The sequence below is a fragment of the Pipistrellus kuhlii genome, unplaced genomic scaffold (assembly GCF_014108245.1).
Source record: "Pipistrellus kuhlii isolate mPipKuh1 unplaced genomic scaffold, mPipKuh1.p scaffold_m20_p_1, whole genome shotgun sequence".
In the NCBI taxonomy this organism is placed as follows: domain Eukaryota; kingdom Metazoa; phylum Chordata; class Mammalia; order Chiroptera; family Vespertilionidae; genus Pipistrellus; species Pipistrellus kuhlii.
Window position 1 is genome coordinate 126,505,868 of NW_023425404.1, and position 20,348 is coordinate 126,526,215.

Sequence of the window (20,348 nt, forward strand, 5' to 3'; positions counted from 1 at the left end):
TTTGGCTCAGTGGATAGAGCGTTGGCCTGTGGACTGAAAGATCCCAGGTTCGATTCCATTCAAGGGCATGTACCTTGGTTGCGGGCAAGTCCTCAGTAGGGGATGTGCAAGAGACAGCTGATCGATGTTTCTCTTTCATCGATGTTTCTAACTCTCTATCCCTCTCTGTGAAAAATCAATATATATATATATATATATATATATATATATATATATATATATATATGAAAATGTGCCACTTTTTTTAAAGTATTTACTATATTCTGTACAAGTGTACATGTAGTTAATATGTCATGGGAGACCTGTAAAAGGAAAGAAAGTCTGTAACCTCTGTGTTGAATAATTTCTCCAAATGACATCACTGCCATACTTGTGCTGTTTAGTTCTTGAGTTAGCTTGTGTTTCTACTTTCTATAATAATACGTATCCCCGTCCAGAGTGGGGTGCTTTGGGACCCTAGATCAGTTGTCTGGCCATTTGGGATGGCTCTGGTCTGAATGTGAGCCTCTTTGCCTGCTCTAAAACACACTGCATTTTTTAGCAGAAGTAAACAGATGATGCTTATTAATTCTCAGAAAGTTATGTTAAATTATTGCGTTAGCAACTAACTTATTTATAAACTCATAAGCAAAATTGTTTAAATACCAGAGTTCTACAATACATGTAAAAGTTCACACGTCAAAGGATTTTTCTTGATGAGTCTTCCTGTGAAAAACAATCATTAGAATCTAGTTCTGGGGTAATTGACATATTTCTAAATAGTCTGACTTTCAAATTCTCATTATTGCTTTGGGGATTCTGTCTCCACCAGTGTTTTGAGGAATTCCACTAAAGTCATTGGGGTTAAGGAGAAATTTGCTGACTTTTTATCAGCTTGGAGGTAGTGTTGCAGTACAGTAGGTTTAGCACTTGGGCTTTTCAGACAAGCATGTGGGTTCTTGGCAGGTGCTTCCTTGTCAATTTCCATGTTTGGGGATCCGATTGCTGGGAAGATCATCTGAAACAGCATTGGAAAAGGTCTTAGCCCCAGACTGACTTTGGCCATTAGCAGTAATCTTGCACAATGCTTTTCCTAAAGGAATATTTTAAGTATAAAATGGAACATAGACTCCTTGACACACCAAGGAATGACATTGGTTATCATCTTAGGCAGTGTTAACCAACTCAAAGTCTGATTATGGTTTGTTGACTTGTTTGTTTTTAATGAATCTAGGTAACTCCATTTCCAAATACTGGATTTATAAATGGATTTACGTCTCCAACCTTCAAACCTGCTGCAACTCCTCTGGCTTCACTCAGACAATACCCTCCAAGAAGCAGGCAAGTTGCGTGACTCACTAAAATGCTGTTTTTCTACCATTTGTAATAACAGGTCACTGCCACTGTATATTTTAAAAGCAAAATAAAATGTGTTAAACCTTGGTGGTTCTAACCATGTGTCTGACTCCTATTTAAGTAAAGAGGCTCTTCCTGATGATTGCTAATGATACACTTGACCACTAGTAATGTTCATCCGAGATAAAACTACTTGAAACATATGATTATCCAAAATGATTCTGTCGTGCCTACATATAGTGCCTACATACAAAGTCTTCTGGGGCAGTGTGCAACTATGTGAACCTGCTTTTCATTTGAAAATTAATACTGTAGTTATAGATTTGCACTGTCAGCACTATCAGACATATCATGTTTCAAGTATTCTTTCCACTTTAATATTTTTTCAAAATAGAGAGCACATTTTACCTTAGACATTTCTGTGTGAGCATGCTTATTTCATCATGCTGTGATCACTCATAATTGAACCTTTATAAACATTTCATTTGCAGGAATCCTAGTAAATCCCATCTGCGCCACGCCATTCCTAGTGCAGAGAGAGGACCTGGGCTGTTAGAAAGTCCATCAATATTTAACTTCACCGCGGATCGGTTAATTAACGGTGTGCGGAGCCCACAAGCAAGGCAGACAGGCCAACCTAGAACCCGCATACAGAACCCTCCAGCTTTTGCCAAGAGAGATGCAGGAACCGGGCGGGTAGAGCAAAGCAGTCTCGAATCCTCTCCTGGCTTAGGTAGAGGCAGGTGAGTTACTCAGAACTGTTGTTGGATGGGTACTATGTAATGATAAACTATTAATATTTTTAAATTTCATTAATTAAGATGTGTTTTTAATAATCATTACTTTCCAATACATCACAAAAAATTAAATTGAAGACTAAACCATCAAAGGTTTTATATAGCTATTCAGAGGGATTACTTTTAAAATACTATATATTTTTTTATCGATTTCATAGAGGAAGGGGAAAATAGAAAAACCAATGATAAGAGAATCATTAATTTGCTGCCTCCTGCATGCCTCCCACTGGGGAATTAGTTTGTTCTCTCAAAGGTTTATTCGATACAGGATGTCAGGAAGGAAACCCCCTCTTATAGATAACTAGCTGAACTTGCCTAAGGTGTTTTGTTTGTTTTTTTAAACCAAAGGCTCCTGGGTTTGATTCTAGTCAAGCCAAGGCTGTATCCAGTGAGCCAACCAGCTAGGGCCAAAGGGGTTACTTTTAGAGCAGAGACCTAACTGTCACATCTTTGTTGTAATATAAACTATGGATAGAATGGAACCATGTTAGGTTACAGTTATTATTTGTGGAGCTGTTCAAGCAAAGTAGATACCAGACTCCACAATATGTGAGCCTCTAGTCTCCTCCCATTCCTGCCCATTCAGAGGGCCCACATTTTCTGTTCCAGTATTGCTCCTTTTCCAGCCAGCAGGATCACACAATAAACAGGTAATGAGTTGTATAGCCAGGCAGACAAGAGTTTAAATTCCATCAGTACTAAGTTTATTTGCCTAATGGTCATATTTAGGGGTAATTTCCATCCCCTAGGGGTGTTCAGTCAGGTAATATTGGTCCCGCAATATCTGTGGTTATTATCTGGATCATTACCACATCCTAACAGTGGATTATGCCCACTTTCTTTTCTCCTTTCCTTTAATGCAGCTTGCCGCTGCTTACTGTCTTACCTTCTGCCACTTGAACTCCATTAGAGAGGTGAGATTAAAAAGATGGAAGTGAGTCTTGGGCATTTGTTCAGTCACTACTCTCTATTCCTCTCCCTCTGTAAAAAGTCAATAAAAACATATTTTTAAAAAAAATTAAAAATGGAACTGCCATTTGACCTAGCGATCACACTTTTGAGAATATATCCCAAGAATCCCAAAACACCAATCAAAAAGAATACATTCGCCTATGTTTATAGCTTTGTTATTTATAATAGCCAAGATCTGGAAACAGCGCAAGTATTCATCAGTAGATGAGTGGATAAAAAGACGGGGTTACATTTAGACAATGGAATAATATGTGGCTATTAAAAAAAAGGAACTCTTAACTTCTTGCAACAGCATGGATGGACCTGGAGATTATTGAGCTAAGCAAAATAAGCCAGTCAGAAAGACAAATAACATAATCTCACTAATATGTGGCATTTAATGAACAAAACAAACTGATGAACAAAATAGAAACAAAGGCATGGATACATGGAACAAACTGACAAATGTCAGAGGGGAAGGAGGTATTGGATAAAAGAAGGTGAAGAGATTAGCCAAAGAACATACATTCATAGCCCATAGATATAGACAGCAGTGATGAAGACCAAGGGAGAGGTGGACAACGTGGAGTGGGGAATGGGAGACATGTGTAATAGTGTCAACAATAAAAAAATCTCCAAGTGGGAAAAATTAACTGTTTTGCTTTTCTCTCCTCTAGGAAAAATTCCTTTGGTTACCGGAAGAAAAGGGAGGAGAAGTTTACAGTGAGTACATCAAGCTTGTATTATTTTTGCAAGATATTTACATCTAACTTATATTAAGCAAGCATGAAATGTAATTACAGTTACATTTAAGAATAATATTAAGATGTAATAGACATTTTAAAAGTTTTTTTTTATGTGATATTCATGAAGTGATAGCTGATATTTTTGATGCTTTAATGGGGAGAAGGTGGTGGTTAGTTATCTGAGATATTACAAGGTGCACATATGTATTGTGCAGTAGGTATAGCCAGAACATATTATGCACATGATGTAGTCTATCTGCTGGTGTCCACATGAGTCTTTGTGTGTCGTTTACTATCTAATAAAAGAGAAACATGCAAATTGACCATACCTCCACTACACCCACCAACCAATCAGAGTGAGCATGCAAATTAACCCATCCAAGATGGCGGTGGCCACGGAGCTGGAGAGAGCAGGAGGCTTGGGCTAATCTCTTCACCTTCTTTTATCACCTTCCTCCTACCATGGAGGAAGCCAAGCTTCTCACCCACCCTGGCCATCCCTGGCCTCCACTCAAGGCTACAAAGTTTCAATTATGGAAAATGAATAGTAAATCCCAATACCTGCTTCCTGCCGACCTTGGCCTCCACTCAAGGCTACAAAGTTTCAGTTATAAACTAGAGTCCCGGAGCATGAAATTTGTGCATGGGGGTAAGGGGGTGTCCCTTAGCCCAGCCTGCATTCTCTCCAATCCTGACAGTTGGACATCCCTCTCACAATCCAGGCCTGCTGGCTCCCAACTGCTCACCTGCCTGCCTTCCTGATTGCCCTAACGCTTCTGCCTGCCAGTCTGATGACTCCCTAACCACTCCCCTGTCAGCCTGATTGATGCCTAACTGCCCCCTCCCAGCCTGATTGCCCCTAACTGCCCTCCCCTGCAGGCCTGATCTCCACCAACTGCTCTCCCCTACAGGCCTGGGTTGTCCCCCCTACCCCCCAACTTCCCTTCCCTGCAGGCCCAGTCACCCCCAACTTCCCTCCTCTGCTGGCCTGGTCACCCCTAACTGCCTTCCCCTGCAGGCTTGATCACCCCCAACTGCCCTCCCTTGCAGGACTGGCTCCTCCCAACTGCCTTCTTCTGCTGGCCTGATTGCCCACAACTGCCCTCCCTTGCAGACCTGATCCCTCCCATTGACCTCCTCTGTTGTCCATCTTGTTGAGGCCATCTTTGACCACATGGGGGCAGCCATCTTGTGTGTTGGAATGATGGTCAATTTGCATATTACTCTTTTATTAGATAGAATAGAGGCCTGGTGCACGGATGGGGGCCAGCTTGTTTGCCCTGAGAGTGTCCCAGGTCGGTGGGGGTTTTCTTGGGGCGTGGAGTGGCCTGGGTGAGGGGCCTGTGGTGATTTGCAGGCTGGCCATGCACCCTAGAGACCCAAGCGGAGACCCTGGTATCTGGGATTTGTTTATCATATATATTGTAATTTAAACTTTGTAGCCTTGAGTGTAGGCCTGGGCTGGCCAGGGCAGCAGGGAAACCTAAGCCTCCCTCTTGCTGCAGCTCCATGGCCACAGCCATCTTGGTTGGATTAATTTGCATACTCATTCCTGATTGGCTGGTAGGCATGGCTTGTGGTATAGTGAAAATATGGTCAATTTGCATATTACCCCTTTATTAGATAGGATAAATCCCAGATACCTCCTTCAAGTCTGCCCTGGCCTTAGCTCAAGTAGGCGCTGGAAGGAAAAAAGAATAAAAGGAGAGCCTGGGAGCTTGGGTCTCGGGGACCGTGGCCAACCTGCAAACAGCCATCAGCCCCTCACCCAGGCTGGCCAGGCACCCAAGCGGGACCCCCCATTCTGAAGGGGCTGTGGCCAGCCTGAAAAGTTCCTCATCCCCTCACCCAGGCTGGCCAGGGACCCCAGTGAGACACCCACCCTGATCTGGGACACCCTTCAGGGCAAACCAGCCGTCCCCACTTGTGCATCAGGCCTCTATACATAATAAAAGGCTAATATGCTAATTAGACTGGGAGATTTTCCAGGTGACCTTCCAGACATTCTTCTGAACAAAGCCACAGTGGCGGGGCCTAGGTAGAGGTGGTTAGAAGTAAAGAGGTGAGGGCAGTTGTGGGTGATCAGGCCAGGATGGGACAGCAGTTGTGGGTAATCAGGCTGGTGGGGGGTGGGGCCATTGGGGGTAAGCAGACCAGCAGGGGGGGGGGGGGCAGTTGGGGGCAAGCAGGCTGTCAGTGGGGATCAGTTGGAGATGATCAGGCCAGCAGGGGTGCAGTTGGGGGCGAACAAGTCGGGGAGGGAGGAAAGGTAGGGGCAAGCTGGCCAGCAGAGGGAGTAGTTAGGGGTGAACAGGCCAGCAGGGGAGGCAGTTGGGGGCAGGCACACTGGCACAGGGGGAAGTTAGGAGTGAGCAGGTTGACAGGGGGATATTTGGGGATGTGCAGGCTGGCAGGCAGAGTGGTTAGGGGCAATCAGGCAGGCAGGCAGGCAGGCAAGTGGTTAGGAGCCAGCAGTCCCGGATTACAAGAGGGATGTCCGACTGCTGGTTTAGGCCTGATCCCTGTAAACCAGTAGTAGGACATCCTTCGAAGGGTCCCAGATTGGAGAGGGTGCAGGGCTGAGGAACACCCCCACCACCACCATGAATGAATTTTGTGCACCAGGCCACTAGTATATTATAATTTAAAGTAACTGGGTTTGTTCAGTTTGATAAACAGAATAAACTTTTCCTATGTAGAAAATACTTCACCCATCTTTTTCCTTCAAAACATTATGCAGAAGGCATTATTGTCTCTGCTGTAACTTATGGTGGTAGGTTTATGTGAGTGATGGGCTTGTGAGGCGGGGTTCTGTCTTCTTGGGTGATGACAGTTCAGCTTATGTGTAGTTCTCTACTGAACTTTGTTGAGTGCTAATATGGTGCATTTCTACACACGTCATGGAGAGTATTCAGGCAGTTTGCAGGAAGACACGAGGGAAGGAAAAGTATTTCCTGGACTTGCAGGTATAGAATAAACTCCACACTTGGCAAAGATAGGAAAATTATTGGTCCAGTCCCCTGAGTCATCAAGTAGGTACTTTCCCACTACAGAAGATGTGTTTTCTTTGGAACTTAGAAAGTGCAAATAAATAATAATTTTCATAATTCTATGCATAGCTGTTTTAGTCTAGTTTTTAGCAAACCCTTTGGTGAGGTACTTTATATCAGCTGATTTCAGTTGGAATTAGTGATTCCTGAAATGCAGAGGTAGGGAATATATGAAGCTCTGCCAAGACATTAGGGGTGCATTAATAAAATGTTTGATCAAATATAGGAACTAATTTTTAAGTTTATCATGTTGTATGGCCTTCGAATCCTATATAATAAAGGGGTAATGTGCAAATCAACCAAATGTTGGAATAACCAGTTGCTATGACGTTCACTGACCACCAGGGGGCAGACACTCAACACAGGTGCTGTCCACAGGCCCTGATTGCCTGATTAGGACCTGCCGGACAACTTCTTGGTTCCTTCCCCTGCATGGCAGGCTCTGTCGCTATCAGGAACTGGGGATGGGTTGCCTGAATGCTGGTGGCACCAAGCCAAGGGAACAGGGCCAGCAAGCAGGTGGGATGGCCAACCTCTCGGTTTGTTCCCCCTGCTGGCAGGCTCTGGTTTCCCAATGGTGAATGGGAAACCAAGGGTGGTTGGGCTTACTGCCATCAGCCAGGGAAGATGGCCCTGATTGCAGGCCAGGTCTAGGAACTGTACTTGTGCATGAATTTTCTGCGCTAGGCCTCTAGTGATGTTACAAATATCCAAATGGCACTTGGCAGAAAAAGGTTCCCCATCCCTGCTATAATATTTAGCAAGACTAGTATCTGAATCTCTTCAGAATCTATTGTAGTTATCTTACATGATTTTCTCCCATTGCTTACTCACTATGTCACCTAAAAAAGTGTAATTTTCTCTCGTTGCCCTTTCTGTTTCATTTTGTTCTATGTTTTTCATTCACATGTTCATACTTGGGAACCACATAGAAGCCCAGGTACATAACACAGTTATACTTACTAAAGAGATTGCACCTGTTGTTGCACAGTCTGATGATTTCAAAAATCTAGAAACATAACATACAGGTGAGCGTTGGCCCGACCAAACCCATAGGACTGGGGCAGCATTCATACCTCACCTAAAGCCCATCAGATGCTACAAAATGTTAGACACCTTCAAGAGCAAATCCCATCAGTAGGTCCTGTGATTGTGTACCTCTTGTGTTTGGGCAGTTGTTGCCTGTCTCTTTGTCCTTAAAAATTGAGATGTAGTAAAATTTTGTGAAGTCTTTCTCCTCAGAAATGCTTATCTTCTGAAAACACGAAGATATATAAAAGAAAACTTGAAAATTGCTTTGAGATCATGGTATCTATGCATAGCTTTCCAGATTTGTTGAATTACAGAGACCATCATGGCTCCTGTTAATTAGTGCAAGCTCTACTCTAAGGGCTCCTGACTGAGCAGAGTGAGGCTCTAGTGCCTGCCCTGTAATGGAGAGTGGCTGGCAGGCTGCCCAGAGGAGGCATGGGATTGCTGCCACTTCATATCCATGTCATCCTTAACCTGCTCTCACTTGAGTTCTATCAGACTTTCTCCAGATTCTGCTTCTGGAGGAAATGACCTTCCTGTTAGTATAAGTTTCTAGGGGAGTATCCGCCCTTCAAAGTTAAGTGAGCCCGATGAGAGCAATGCATCCACTTAAAGTGGCTAACATTCAAAAAAAAATACCACCTAAGTAGAAACTTCATTTCCTTTCTGTTAATTTTTGCCTTCAACCAAGGACTTGAACACCTACAAAATTACTTCTGCCTTATTAAAACAGGTTGATTGTAGTTTTTTTTTTATTATAGTTTTTCAATAAAATTATATCACTGACTTTTTTCTGAGAGCTTGGGTTGATGATTTACACTTGGATATTCTGCTGAATTTACTTTCTTGAAGTCAGGAATGTGATAATCTCTTAATACCATATTTTTACTTAGGGATTTAAAAATGCAGTGTTTCTATAAGTTTATTTTCAGACTAGAGGCCCGGTGGAAATTCATGTACTTGGGTGTGGGGATTGGGGGGTGTCCCTCAGCTCAGCCTGCATCCTCTCGCAGTCTGGGAGCTGTCAATCGGACATCCTTACTGCTGCCGTTGTGCTCACCAGGTGTGAGCCTGGCTTCTGGCAGAGTAGTGTTCCCTCTTTAGAAGCACACTGACCACCAGGGGAAGCTCCTGCATTGAGTGTCTGCCCCCTGGTGGTCAGTGCTCATCATAGCAACTGGTCTTTCTACTGTTCGGTCAATTTGTATATTAGCCTGTATGATATAAGATAACTGAACACCCCCCCCCCTTTTTTTTTTGTTGTTGTTGTTAAATCATTTTTTTACTCCAATGGATATCTTCCATACATAAGTTGTAGATAGTTGGAAGAGTCTTTTTTTTTTTTTTTTTTTTTTTTTTTTTTTTTTTACTATCCTTTATGACCTTTGTCTGGAGATGAATAGGTTAATGGCTAGACTCAGGCTACTCTGATTTTTTACAGTGGGGCCCACTTGTTCCACAGAGTCTTCCTTGTTCATAGCTATCACTTTGCAGCTTACCTGTGTCTTGCAGAGTCTGTATTGGTCCACTTGGGTGTGGGGGGGTGGGGTGTACCAGGGACCAAAGGGTCTTGGTCATAAGAGAAGCAGCTCGGCACAGCAGTTGCCTTCTAAGTGACTTGACCTGCTAAGTGACCTTTGATTAGGTGACAAAATGTTGTGGCCAGATTATATTTGTGTTTTCAGACATATGTGGAAATCAGAAGATTAGAGAACGGATTATTGCCTTACTATTCTGGTGTGTTTCTTAGCACTGTGCTGTCTACACTTGTGCAACTTTGTGGTGTTGTTCTCTTTCAGAGGAGTCAGACCCAATCTCCAACGCCACCAAAACCTCCATCCCCGAGTTTTGAATTGGGGCTGTCTAACTTTCCCCCGCTGCCTGGGGCAGCAGGCCACTTGAAGACTGAGGACTTGTTTGAAAACAGACTGTCTAGCTTGCTGCTAGGATCAAAGGACAGGGTAAGATACATGTCATAAGCTTAATTGTTGCTAGCATTTACTAAGCATTGATTTCCTAACAGGCACTGGGCTGAGCCCTTTACACACACAATTTTTTTCACAGACAGAGAAGGTCCAGAGAGGGTAAAGGGTTTTCAGAGGCCACACAAATTTTGAATGGTAGAGTCAAAGCTGAACCCAGGACGGGAGCCTACCTCTTAGTTCCCAGTCTGCCAAGGTTCAAGAGAGAAACCTGTGCCATGGTGTGCAGTTTAGATACTTTCTCTCACCCAGAAACTCAGATTGCATTTTTATTATTGCTATTCAGGACCTGCCTTTATTTACCAGCCAGAAGAATAAAACAGAACAACCTGGATTATACCAGGAGTAATATAATTTTTAGTAAACTACACGAATAACAAGAAGCCTGAAATAACTTTAATACTGGTGGCTTTTGATGAGCTCTGTAGGCTCCAGACAGGCTGCTTTCAGTCCTACATGATTACGATCCCAGGAATCAGCTTGCGCTACTGAAGTCACACGGAATTCTTTTCCAGCACTCCTTCTGGGATCTGCTATAGTTAATGAGGTACAGAGAGATTTGTGCTGCTGCCAGGAGTAATCCCCCTATGTATTTTCCCAATGGAAACCCATTCCATATCACTCCCAGATGTTAGGCATCAGAACACCCTGCCCCCTATCCACTCTCCTACCCCCGTCCCGGATTGGAGAAGGCCGAATCTAGACTATCTAAATGCAACTTTGAAGCCCACCAGTCACCAGGCTGAGGCTTACATGGAATTTATAGCCACTTTTCAATCCTCTTTATGCTGGTATGTAATTACTGCTCCTGTTTTTAAACTTCAAGGTTATAACATCAATCACCTATTAAACTTGGCACATCTTGTGCATTATTCTAAACTTTAAAAAAATACATGTTTTTATTGATTTTTGGATACAGAGGAAGAGAAAGCGAGAGATAGAAAACAGCTGCCTCCTGCATGCCCCCTACTGGGGATCGAACCCACAACCTGGGCATGTGCCCTGACCAAGAATAGAGCCGGGACCTCTTGGTCCATGGGACAATGCTCAGTCCACGGTGCCACACTATCCAGATGCGTTATTTTAAACTTTTAAATAGTAATTTCTGAGTTCTAAGTGCCTCATAGATCGAGTGCATTTTAAAGATTGTGGTCTAGTTTCAGAATGACTTTATTCCCCCCAGTGGTGGACAGAGCAAGCTGGCCTATCAATTATTCTTTATTTAAAAAACAAAAAATAATAAAGTAAATTTTATATATATATGCAATATACATATATATATGTATATTGCATATATATATATATATATATAGAGAGAGAGAGAGAGAGAGAGAGAGAGAGAGAGAGAGAGACTTCAAATAGGCTCTATCCACTGAGCCAAACTGGTTAAGGCAATTATTACTTCTTATATTTAAGTTTCTGTATAAGATTTCTTTAGAAGAAAGAATTGCTACTTTAAAAAAGTCAGAGCCTGATTCCATGGCCAGGTGAGAGCCTGCATCTCTGCTTCTTTTGGGAGCTCCTACAATAGTTTTTTCTATCTCTGTGACACTTGAGATTCAAAGCTGGTGGTGAGGGGACGTAGCAACTGTGCAAGGGCTTGAGGAAGGCCTCACATTTGAGGTGCTGATCACATTCTGATTCCTTACATTCCAGCGTATCAGGATCAAAAGATCCTTGGTAACAGATTTTTCAAAAAAGGAGGTATTTCCCTTTCCCACATTTCAACCAACCTTGAATACAAAGTAATAAAAGATGATGGTTTTCAGGGAGACCCGCTAGGGACAAAGAGATATAGATGTTGCTGTTTTATTCATCTCCCTCAGCACTTTTCTGTTTATTTCTGAACCTTTTGTTTATTTTGAAAAGTACAATTTTAGGAAATGTCTTTTTACACTTAATTGTCCTTCCAAATATTTATTTACTCTCCTGCTTTTGTTAATTGCACATCATGAAGAAGACAGCATGTATGAGCTGTCACTGTGTACAGGGGTGGGGTGGGTGTCAATGGTTGGAGATCTTGGATGATTAATTTAAAAGTTCTGAGTTCAGTTTATTTCCCTGTTAATTGAGAAAATTAACACATCACTCCCTAGGATTGTTTTTGTATTGTTATTTTATTTTTTTCTTTTTAAATTTTTTTTCCTATTTTTCAAATCTTTATTGTTGAAAGTATTACAGAGGTCCCTTTTTTTTTCTTTTTTTTTCTTTTTCTTTTTTTTTAAACTACAGGTTTAGTAGGCAGTTTTTATTTTTTTATTTTAAATATATATTATTGATATTTTACAGAGAGGAAGGGAAAGAGATAGCTAGAAACATCGATGAGAGAGAAACATCGACCAGCTGCCTCCTATACACCCCCTACCGGGGTTGTACCCACAACCAATGTTCATGCCCTTGACCCAAATTGAACCTGGGTCCTTTCAGTCCGCAGACCGACGCTCTATCCACTGAGCCAAACCGGTTTCGGCAGATGTCCCTCTTCTTTCCCACCATTGCCCCCCCCTTCACCTTGTTCTTGCCCTGTCCCAGGCCTTTACCACCCTATTGTCTGTGTCCATGGTAATGTATATTGCATATAAAATCTTTGGTTAATCTCTTCTTGCTTTCCCTCCCCCCTTTCCTCTGAGATTCATCAGTCTGTTCCATGTTTTTGTGCCTCTGATTATATTTTTCTCACAAGTTTATTTTGTTCGTTGGATTTCTTGTTCATTTATTTTGGTTTTTAGATATGTTTTCAATTGTTGATAGATACATATTTATTGCCATTTTATTCATATTTTTGATCATCTTCTTAAAGAATACTCTGCAACATTTCATTTAATACTAGTTGATGGCAATAAACTCCTTTCACTTTTTCTTGTCTTTGAAGTTCTTTATTTGGCCTTCATTTCTAAATGATAGCTTTGCTGGGTAGAATAATTTTGGTTATATGTCCTTGTTATTCATCACTTTGAATATTTCTTGCCTCTCCCTTCTGGCCTGCATAGTTTCTGTTGAGAAATCACCTGACAGTCCTATGGGTCCTTCCTTGTAGGTAACTAACAGCATTTCTTTTGCTACTTTTAAGATTCTTTCTTTGTGTTTAACTCTGTCATTTTAAGTATGATTTGTCTTGGTATGGGCTTCTTTGGGTTCCTCTTGTTTGGGACTCTATGCACTTCCTGGGCTATAAATTTCTTTCACCAGGAAGAGGAAGCTTTCTGTCATTATTTCTTCAAATAGGTTTTCAGTATTTTGTTCTCTCTCTTCCTCTGGCACCCCCATAATGCGAATGTTGCTATGCTTGAAGTTGTGCCAAAAACTATCTTCATATCTTTGGATTCTTTTTTCTTTTCTAAGGGGATGTTTTTGGTTCCTCATATTTCAAATCGTTGATTTGATTCTCGGAATCTTTACTATTTAATCCCTGTACATTATATCTTATTTCAGTTAGTGTATACTTAATTTCTGACTGGCCCTTTTTCATGTCTTTGATGTTCTCATAAGGTCCTTGAAAGTCTCACTAAGTCCTTTGAAGCTCTAAATAGATCTTTGAGTAACATTGTAACCGTGGTTTTGAACTCTGAATCTAGTAGTTTGCTTTCTTTCATTTGTGACCTATTTCTTTGTTTCTGCATTTTGGCTGTTTTCCTGTATTTGTTTCTGTGTATTAGGTAGAGCTGTTATGTCTCCTAGAATTGGTGGAGTGGCCTTATATAGTGGGTGTCCTGTAGGGCCCAGTAACAGCCTCCCCAGTCACCTGAGCTGAGCACTCTAGGTGTGCCTTTGTGTGGGCTGTGTGCACAGTCTTGAAGTTGAGCTTTAATTGCTTTTGGCATCACTGGAAGGAATTGACCTCCATGCTAATTGGCTGTGAGGACCAGCTGCAACTACGGTGGGAGAGCTGCTGTGCAGGAGAATCCCCCTATGAAGCAAGTCTGCCCCTTGAGTATTTTGCTTGTGGATGAGTAGAGTTGTAATCTGGTGTGGGCTGAAGCTTTTCACCGGGTGCACTGGCTCTGGGCCTATCTCACAGGAGCTATAGAGCTGCAGATGGCTGCTAATTCTATCGGGTTTAGAAGTGCCAAGGTGAGGCCCAGCTGTGAAGTAAGTCAGGCTGATTCTAGTGCTGGGTTTTGGGCCTTCTGTTGATACTTCGAGGTATGCTGACACCAGCTGCAGCTTGTTTGAGGGATTTTATGAAAGTCTGAAGCCTGAGCCAGGACAGGCCATTCATATGGAAAAGCAGCTGGAAACAAACTTAGGTGAGGCTGCAAATTGGATGGGGCGGAGTCTCAGGGAATCACCAGAGTGGAGTGAACATTGTGCACCAGGCTGATGGAGACTCAGATATGGCTGCCAGTCAGCTCTGTGATAAGGGAGGTCTCAGCACAGGAAGAGTGACCCCTGTGAGCACCCATGTCTGGGAGAAGGCTGCCCCCAGTTCCTGCCCCAATGCCAGATAATTCAGTTCCCCTCGTATGTGTCTGGATTCCCACAAAATGCCTGATGCTGGAGTTCAGAGTCTGAGTAAGTTCATGTGCTGGACCTGTGTGTCCAGCAGCCTCCATGTCCCTCAGCCACAATCTCTGTTGATTTTTGCAGCCGAAAGTTAGGGGGACTTCTCTTCCCAGGTCTGGAAATCTAGACTGGAAGTCTGGTTTGGGGTTAGGACCCCCTGCTCCTTTTGGGCAGCCTCCACAGGCCTTCCTGATTACATAAACTGCACACTTGGGTGTCACCTACCCGGTCCTCCCCTCCTACCAGTCTCAGTGTGCTTTCTTCTTTACTTCTCTAGTTGTAGGACTTCCATTCATCCAGCTTTTGGGTAGTTCTGAATGAATGATGGTGTTGGAGATGAATAGGTGTTTTTGATATTTGTTCATTAGAGAAAACAAGCTGGCAGATAAAACAAGCTAGGAGGACAGATTTGGTCTCTTTCCTTTTCTAATTGCCTGCCAGTACCTATCTGTCAGGAATAGGTACTGGGCAGCTGTGAGTCAGTCAGGCTGGTGTGTTGTAGATGAGAGATGTGGCCCATGCTTCTCTATCTAACTGTAAACTCTAACTCCAATGGTTTTCAGAGCCTCAATGCAGATGCAGGCACGAGCACTCTTCCCACAGCAACCTGCAGAGAGCCCTCAGAGCCAGTCCCCTGCACCTTGTCCGTGGCCCATGAACGAACCCCTTCCCCCGCCCACCTGCCCGAGTAAGTATAATCCTGCTGCCTCCTCCTTACCCACTGAGATTACTGTTATGTGTGACTCATGTGTTGGATGCTCTTTTCACAGGGACCCCAAGGTGGTGGAGAAGCCGAGGGAAGCCCCGAGTGCAGACAGACTTACTTCCACCACCGCCAGTAAATCGGTGCAGGTGAACGGCACCGCCACGGTAGGTGCCAGGGGCACGGGGCCGGAGGAAAGCAGCTCCTTCTCAGATCAGCTCATTGTCAGCAGTCTAATTTGGTGGGATTTTACTGCTGTGTGCAGCGTACTTCTTGTGCAGGATTCCTTGGATATGTGCTAATTGCTTATTTCTTGTCACCACTGCCCTGGGCTCTCTAGTGTCAGTTGAGGGGGCTTGTCCTTTTGAGTAGCCTCAAAACTCCAGATCCTGTTCCCATAGGATACATGCTCCATCTGAGTGTGGCTATTGCTCACGGGCATTGAGAACACAGAGGCACCTGGCCCTGCCTATCACGCCTAGCCCACCCCTGCTTCCTTTCCTTTCCCTCCAGGTGGATCCAGCATATTCTGTTGTTTTGTGTTTCCTCAAGTTTGGTCTTGGTGAGCTTTGTCATTTAGATTAAGGAGTTAAACCCATACTGTCCACTATTTTGACTCTTAAAAGAAAAGACTTTTTTTAGGTTAAAATTATTTTCAAGTTAACATGATTTATTTAACAAATACTTTTAACTATTCTTTGGTTACTTAGCCTTAATGCTTCCACTTACTTGAAAACCTGCTAACTTTCCCCCCCAAGTTTTTAACTCTTCTTTTCTAAACCCACACCATTAGTCTTCTATAGTTAGAAATGAATGCAAAAATTTTAAAGACAATTCTGATGTTCATTTGTAAGCTGGACTATTTATAGGAAGCAGGGGCAGAGAAAGCTGGTGCTCTTCATGTCTTCTGGGGGCACCTGGTTTTCTTAGGCCTCCTCTGAGGCCTCATGTGGCTCAAGAATGCTTTAAGTTGGAAGGAGTTCAGTCAACACTTTACACATCAATGCCTTTCCTAGTTTTGCCTATTTTTATAAGATATTTCTAGAGTTTCTTAGTGGAAAAGTTGTGCTGCAGGGGAAACTACATTTTTAAAATTGATGGCATCTTTAAAAATAAAAATATTTTTGAATGTGGGAATTGGTTACAGTTGAAAACATTTTTTTTTTTAATCCTCACCTAAGGATGTTTTTCCCATTGACTTTCTGAAGGAGGGTGGAGGAGAGAGAAACATTGATATAAGAGAGACATATTGATTGTTGCCACCCCAACTGGGGCCAGAGATAAAACCTGAAACCCAGGTATGTGACTTTGACTGGGAATTGAGCCTGTGGCCGGGCCATCAGTCTACAGGCCAATGCTCTGATCATTGAGTAACACCGACCAGGGCAAAAAAAAAAGTTTCTTACCTTGGAAGGACAGTATTTCACCTGTTGCCCCTGGAAATGAGATGTCATGTTCTGCATGTAATTAATCCCAGAGCTGTGTCTTTTCCCAGGAACTGCGAAAACCCAGCTACGCCGAGATTTGCCAGAGGACAAGTAGAGAGCCTTCGTCCTCCCCATTGCCACCCCCAAAAGAACAAAAGCCAAACACTGTTGGTTGTGGGAAGGAAGAAAAGAAGCTGGTGGAGAGAGAGCTCCCTGCCCCCAAGTCCAACCAAGGACTACCCAGTGACCAGAGAAGGCCACCAGGCCGCCGGCCCTCACCCCCGCCTGCAGGGAAGCATTCATACAGAGAACAGAGCTCCCCTCCCAGGTCCCCTCAGTGAGCGCCGAGATCAGGGAGGGCTGTGAGGAGCTGAGGTCGCCACAACTAAGCACTGTCCCACTCGGTACCGAGAATGAGCCGCTGGTTAGGAGCTTGCAGTGTAGACAAGGCCCATGAGATGCCTGCAAGTTATTTTTCTTCTCAGTCAGATGTTCCCCCCCTCTTGAAAAAATCTATTTTTCAGGATTTAATTAATATAAACCTTATTTTAGGTTGGTGCTTAATTGGAGGTGATGCATAAGTCTGATTTTTTTCAGGATAGAAAATGCATTTATCCTAACAAATTGATATTTTTATTAAGCCTCCATGTGGCTATGAATGCAAGCTATAAATAGTGAGTTTTTCTAAATTAAGCGGAACTGTGCTACTTTATTTTTTAAAATAACTGGTTAGCAAGTACATAACTCTAAGGATGTCAGACCAACAGGCAAACGGGTGAAGCCTAGGGCTGTGGGTGTAGTCTGGAGGGGGGATGGGTCAGAGGGTACCACACACTGGCCTGGGCCATGGACTCATTCAGAATCCTAACAAGTGATCCTAGCTTTTTGTAAAAAGTACAGTCCATTTTTTATCTACTGGGCAGAATGAATCTGCAGAGAACCCCTGAGAGCCTAAAACCTTGAGTTTCGATGCACTGCAAGCAAGTAACCAGCTTCTCACTCCAGTCTCAGTGGCTATTATGTAAGATAAATTCAAAGCACATTGTGAATAGAACTTAAATGAAAACATAAACTTTGTTGCCCCACTGACATGTTACCATGACATTGTACCCTGGTGGTGTTTTGTTCCCATGAGCTGGTGGGAGGGCTGGAAGCCCAGAGGGCTCCCAAGTCTCCCCCACGTTAGCCCGCTTCCATGGGTGTCTCCCTGTACCGCCACATCGGCACACGGACTGGACATTATTTAATCGTGTTTGTGGTGCCCTGTGGTGGTGGAGGATAAGAATTCCCTCTCTCTTTACCTCCAAGATGAGGGTCTCACTGATTCCCTTCTGGAAGTGCTGCACTCTGAACCCGCATGCACTAAAGCTAGCAGTTTATAATAAAGTTAAATATAAATTATTTTCTTTTAAAATGCCTAAATTTTTCTTTAAGTATTCTAAGCAGCAGGCAGTAAACTAAGAGTCTTTCCTGCTAAATGTAACCATACAAGTTTATTCCACAAAATGTTATTTAACAAGACTGAGGGTTTTTGTTTTTTTTTAAAAAAAAGTTATTTCCATCAAATATTTAAAGACTTGAATTTTATTTAAACTTGAAAATGAATTTGCCTTAACTTTTGTATAAGACAGCGTAGAGTTCCCGGAGACCGCCCCTGGGTTGGCGTGAGTGGATTGCAGTTACTCAGTGATGTGGGATCTACTGGCGCTAGTTTTACTGAGAGAACGTACTGGAGTACGAAAACTAGCCGTCATGTTTGTAATATACCTTGAAGATCTTACACAGTTGATCTTTTTTCAGATTGTTGAAAAATTCTGTAAATGCAAATAGTCGATACTGTATTAAATATGTGCACTTGGGAGTGTGTGCTTTGCTTGTACAGTTGTAAATAATCAGAACATATTAAAAAGGTACCCTAAAGAGAAAAATCTGATAAAAATTATTGATATATTATAAATGTTGCTATTGAGCTGGATGTAGATAAACTAAATGTTGTGGTTTGAATGTTATTTTAATTTGTTGAGGTTTTTCTTCCCTTTTAAACTGGTGTGTTGAGCTGATTCTGCTGCTTTGCTACTGCAGAGGGAAGTGAACAGTCTCATGAAAGCCTTTGGATGTGTCCATGCTCTTCCTAAAAGTATGTAAATATGTGTTAATCATAGTTGGCGTGAAAGGGTTTTTGAAGTGTAATGTAGAAAGCAGAAACTGGCAGTATCTTCAAGGGAAGTGAAAAATAATCTACTACTGAAAATCACAGATAGCCCAGCCTGATTACCTTGCCGGAGGAAAACACCCTCCTCAGAGCAGCCAGCATCCTTTATACACCTAGAAGTACACCGCAGTGCTAATACTGTGCAAATGCCTGTAAAAGGAACATGGAAATTATTTCTTTGTGGTTGCCTGATAGCTGATGAAAAAATCAGATAACTGACCTCTTCTGCCCAAACTAATGAGTCTCATAAAGAGCATCGGAAAGGCAAGCTCCAAGCTTAGAACTTCTTAGTGTTGTGATCTTTGCTGGAGGAGGCAACCACGGTCATCCCCAAATGATATAATGACAAAGCCTTTCTGTGAGGCAGTGCCTGCTGGTGAGTGGAGAGCTCAGCAGCTGCGTGTAGGATGAAGGTAGTCACTGACCAGTCACAGCGTGGTGAGGCGTGTGCTGCAGCGACTGCTCCCACAGCCAGTCTGTGGCATCCAGAATAGAAACGTTGCTCTGATGGATTTTTATAACATCCTTTTTAATTAAGCAAAGTGATATGCCAAATAACTATATAATGTCCTAAAAACCTTCCTGATACTATCCTTTAGATTTTCTACATAGAAAAGAATGAGAGTTGGCACAACAGGAAGCTGTGATGCAAATGGCTAGTAGTATATGGCTTTGTACATTTTTAAAAATGTAACTGTTTTTCCCCAGCAGTATTTTGAGGTATAGAATCAGAGATACAACGATCACAAATGACATTTTAACTTATACAATCGTGTGTTGATGATACTTTGGAAGTACAGGAATCTGACCCCATTTCTGCAGACATGAATTTCAAGTATTGTAGTTGCTTCTTAAAGAGTTAGTGTCATGATGTTTCTGATCAGGCCCTCCCCTGTGGGCTCATCACCAGCGGTCACTAGCTATAGTCAGAGCGCTGCAGGTTGTTTCTCACAAGGTAAGCAGGTGAGGAGGGTGTGAGCTGTCGGTAGGGGTTACACAGAAAGCAGCAGACAATCGAAGACTGAAGGAGAGCCAACAGCTGCCAGTTCACAAAACAGGAGCTTTCTTGAGGATTTTTATTTTTGTTCTATTTTCATTAAGACTGGAATCAAGCTTATATGTAACTATTGGTAATTTAAGTTTCCTTTTGTGTCATTCAGTGTAAAACTGTCTAATTTGAAAAAAATGTAGGTTATGAAAAATAAAGATTTAGGCACTGTTCAATTTTTCTTTTGATTTTTTAAAACATTAAAATATTCTTTAAGAGTGTATCTTTTTAAAAATAACTTTTTCTGAATTCCCATCTGTGTACATGAGAATGAAATACAAGTTTCTTCCAACTTGGTATTTTAATTTATAAAGGCTTCTTATTCTTCACACACGTGTGAGTGATCTGCAGCTAGAGGGTTCTCCAGTCGGCTTACTGTTTGAAGGTATTCAGAGCTAGCATTGAAATCAAGTTTCATGAGGAAACTGTTCATTAAGCCCAAGGTTTACCACAAAAGTAAATATCCCTATTTTGTTTCTTGTGTTAAAGGGCCATGTCTCATGAATTGTGTTCATAAAGTCACTCAGAGTTGATGTTGTGGTTGTGTGGTTTTCAAACTATG

At 42.5% G+C, this 20,348-nt stretch overlaps 1 protein-coding gene across 11 annotated transcripts in view; it reads left to right on the plus strand.

Moving 5' to 3' along the window:
• The window catches only part of LOC118702486 (la-related protein 4B), a 93,280-nt gene extending 73,318 nt beyond the window's left edge, over positions 1-19,962 (plus strand). For 5 of the 11 annotated variants that reach the window (XM_036408458.2, XM_036408449.2, XM_036408422.2 and 2 more), the window contains 7 exons: positions 1,214-1,329; positions 1,827-2,078; positions 3,761-3,806; positions 9,711-9,872; positions 14,960-15,084; positions 15,167-15,266; positions 16,595-19,962. In XM_036408458.2, coding sequence (XP_036264351.1) covers positions 1,214-1,329; positions 1,827-2,078; positions 3,761-3,806; positions 9,711-9,872; positions 14,960-15,084; positions 15,167-15,266; positions 16,595-16,867 — 1,074 coding nt within the window. In that variant the 3' untranslated portion in view covers positions 16,868-19,962. The remainder of the gene's footprint in view (positions 1-1,213; positions 1,330-1,826; positions 2,079-3,760; positions 3,807-9,710; positions 9,873-14,959; positions 15,085-15,166; positions 15,267-16,594) is intronic. The other 6 variants (XM_036408432.2, XM_036408469.2, XM_036408479.2 and 3 more) reach the window with 6 other exon arrangements.
• The last annotated feature ends 386 nt before the right edge of the window (positions 19,963-20,348 follow it).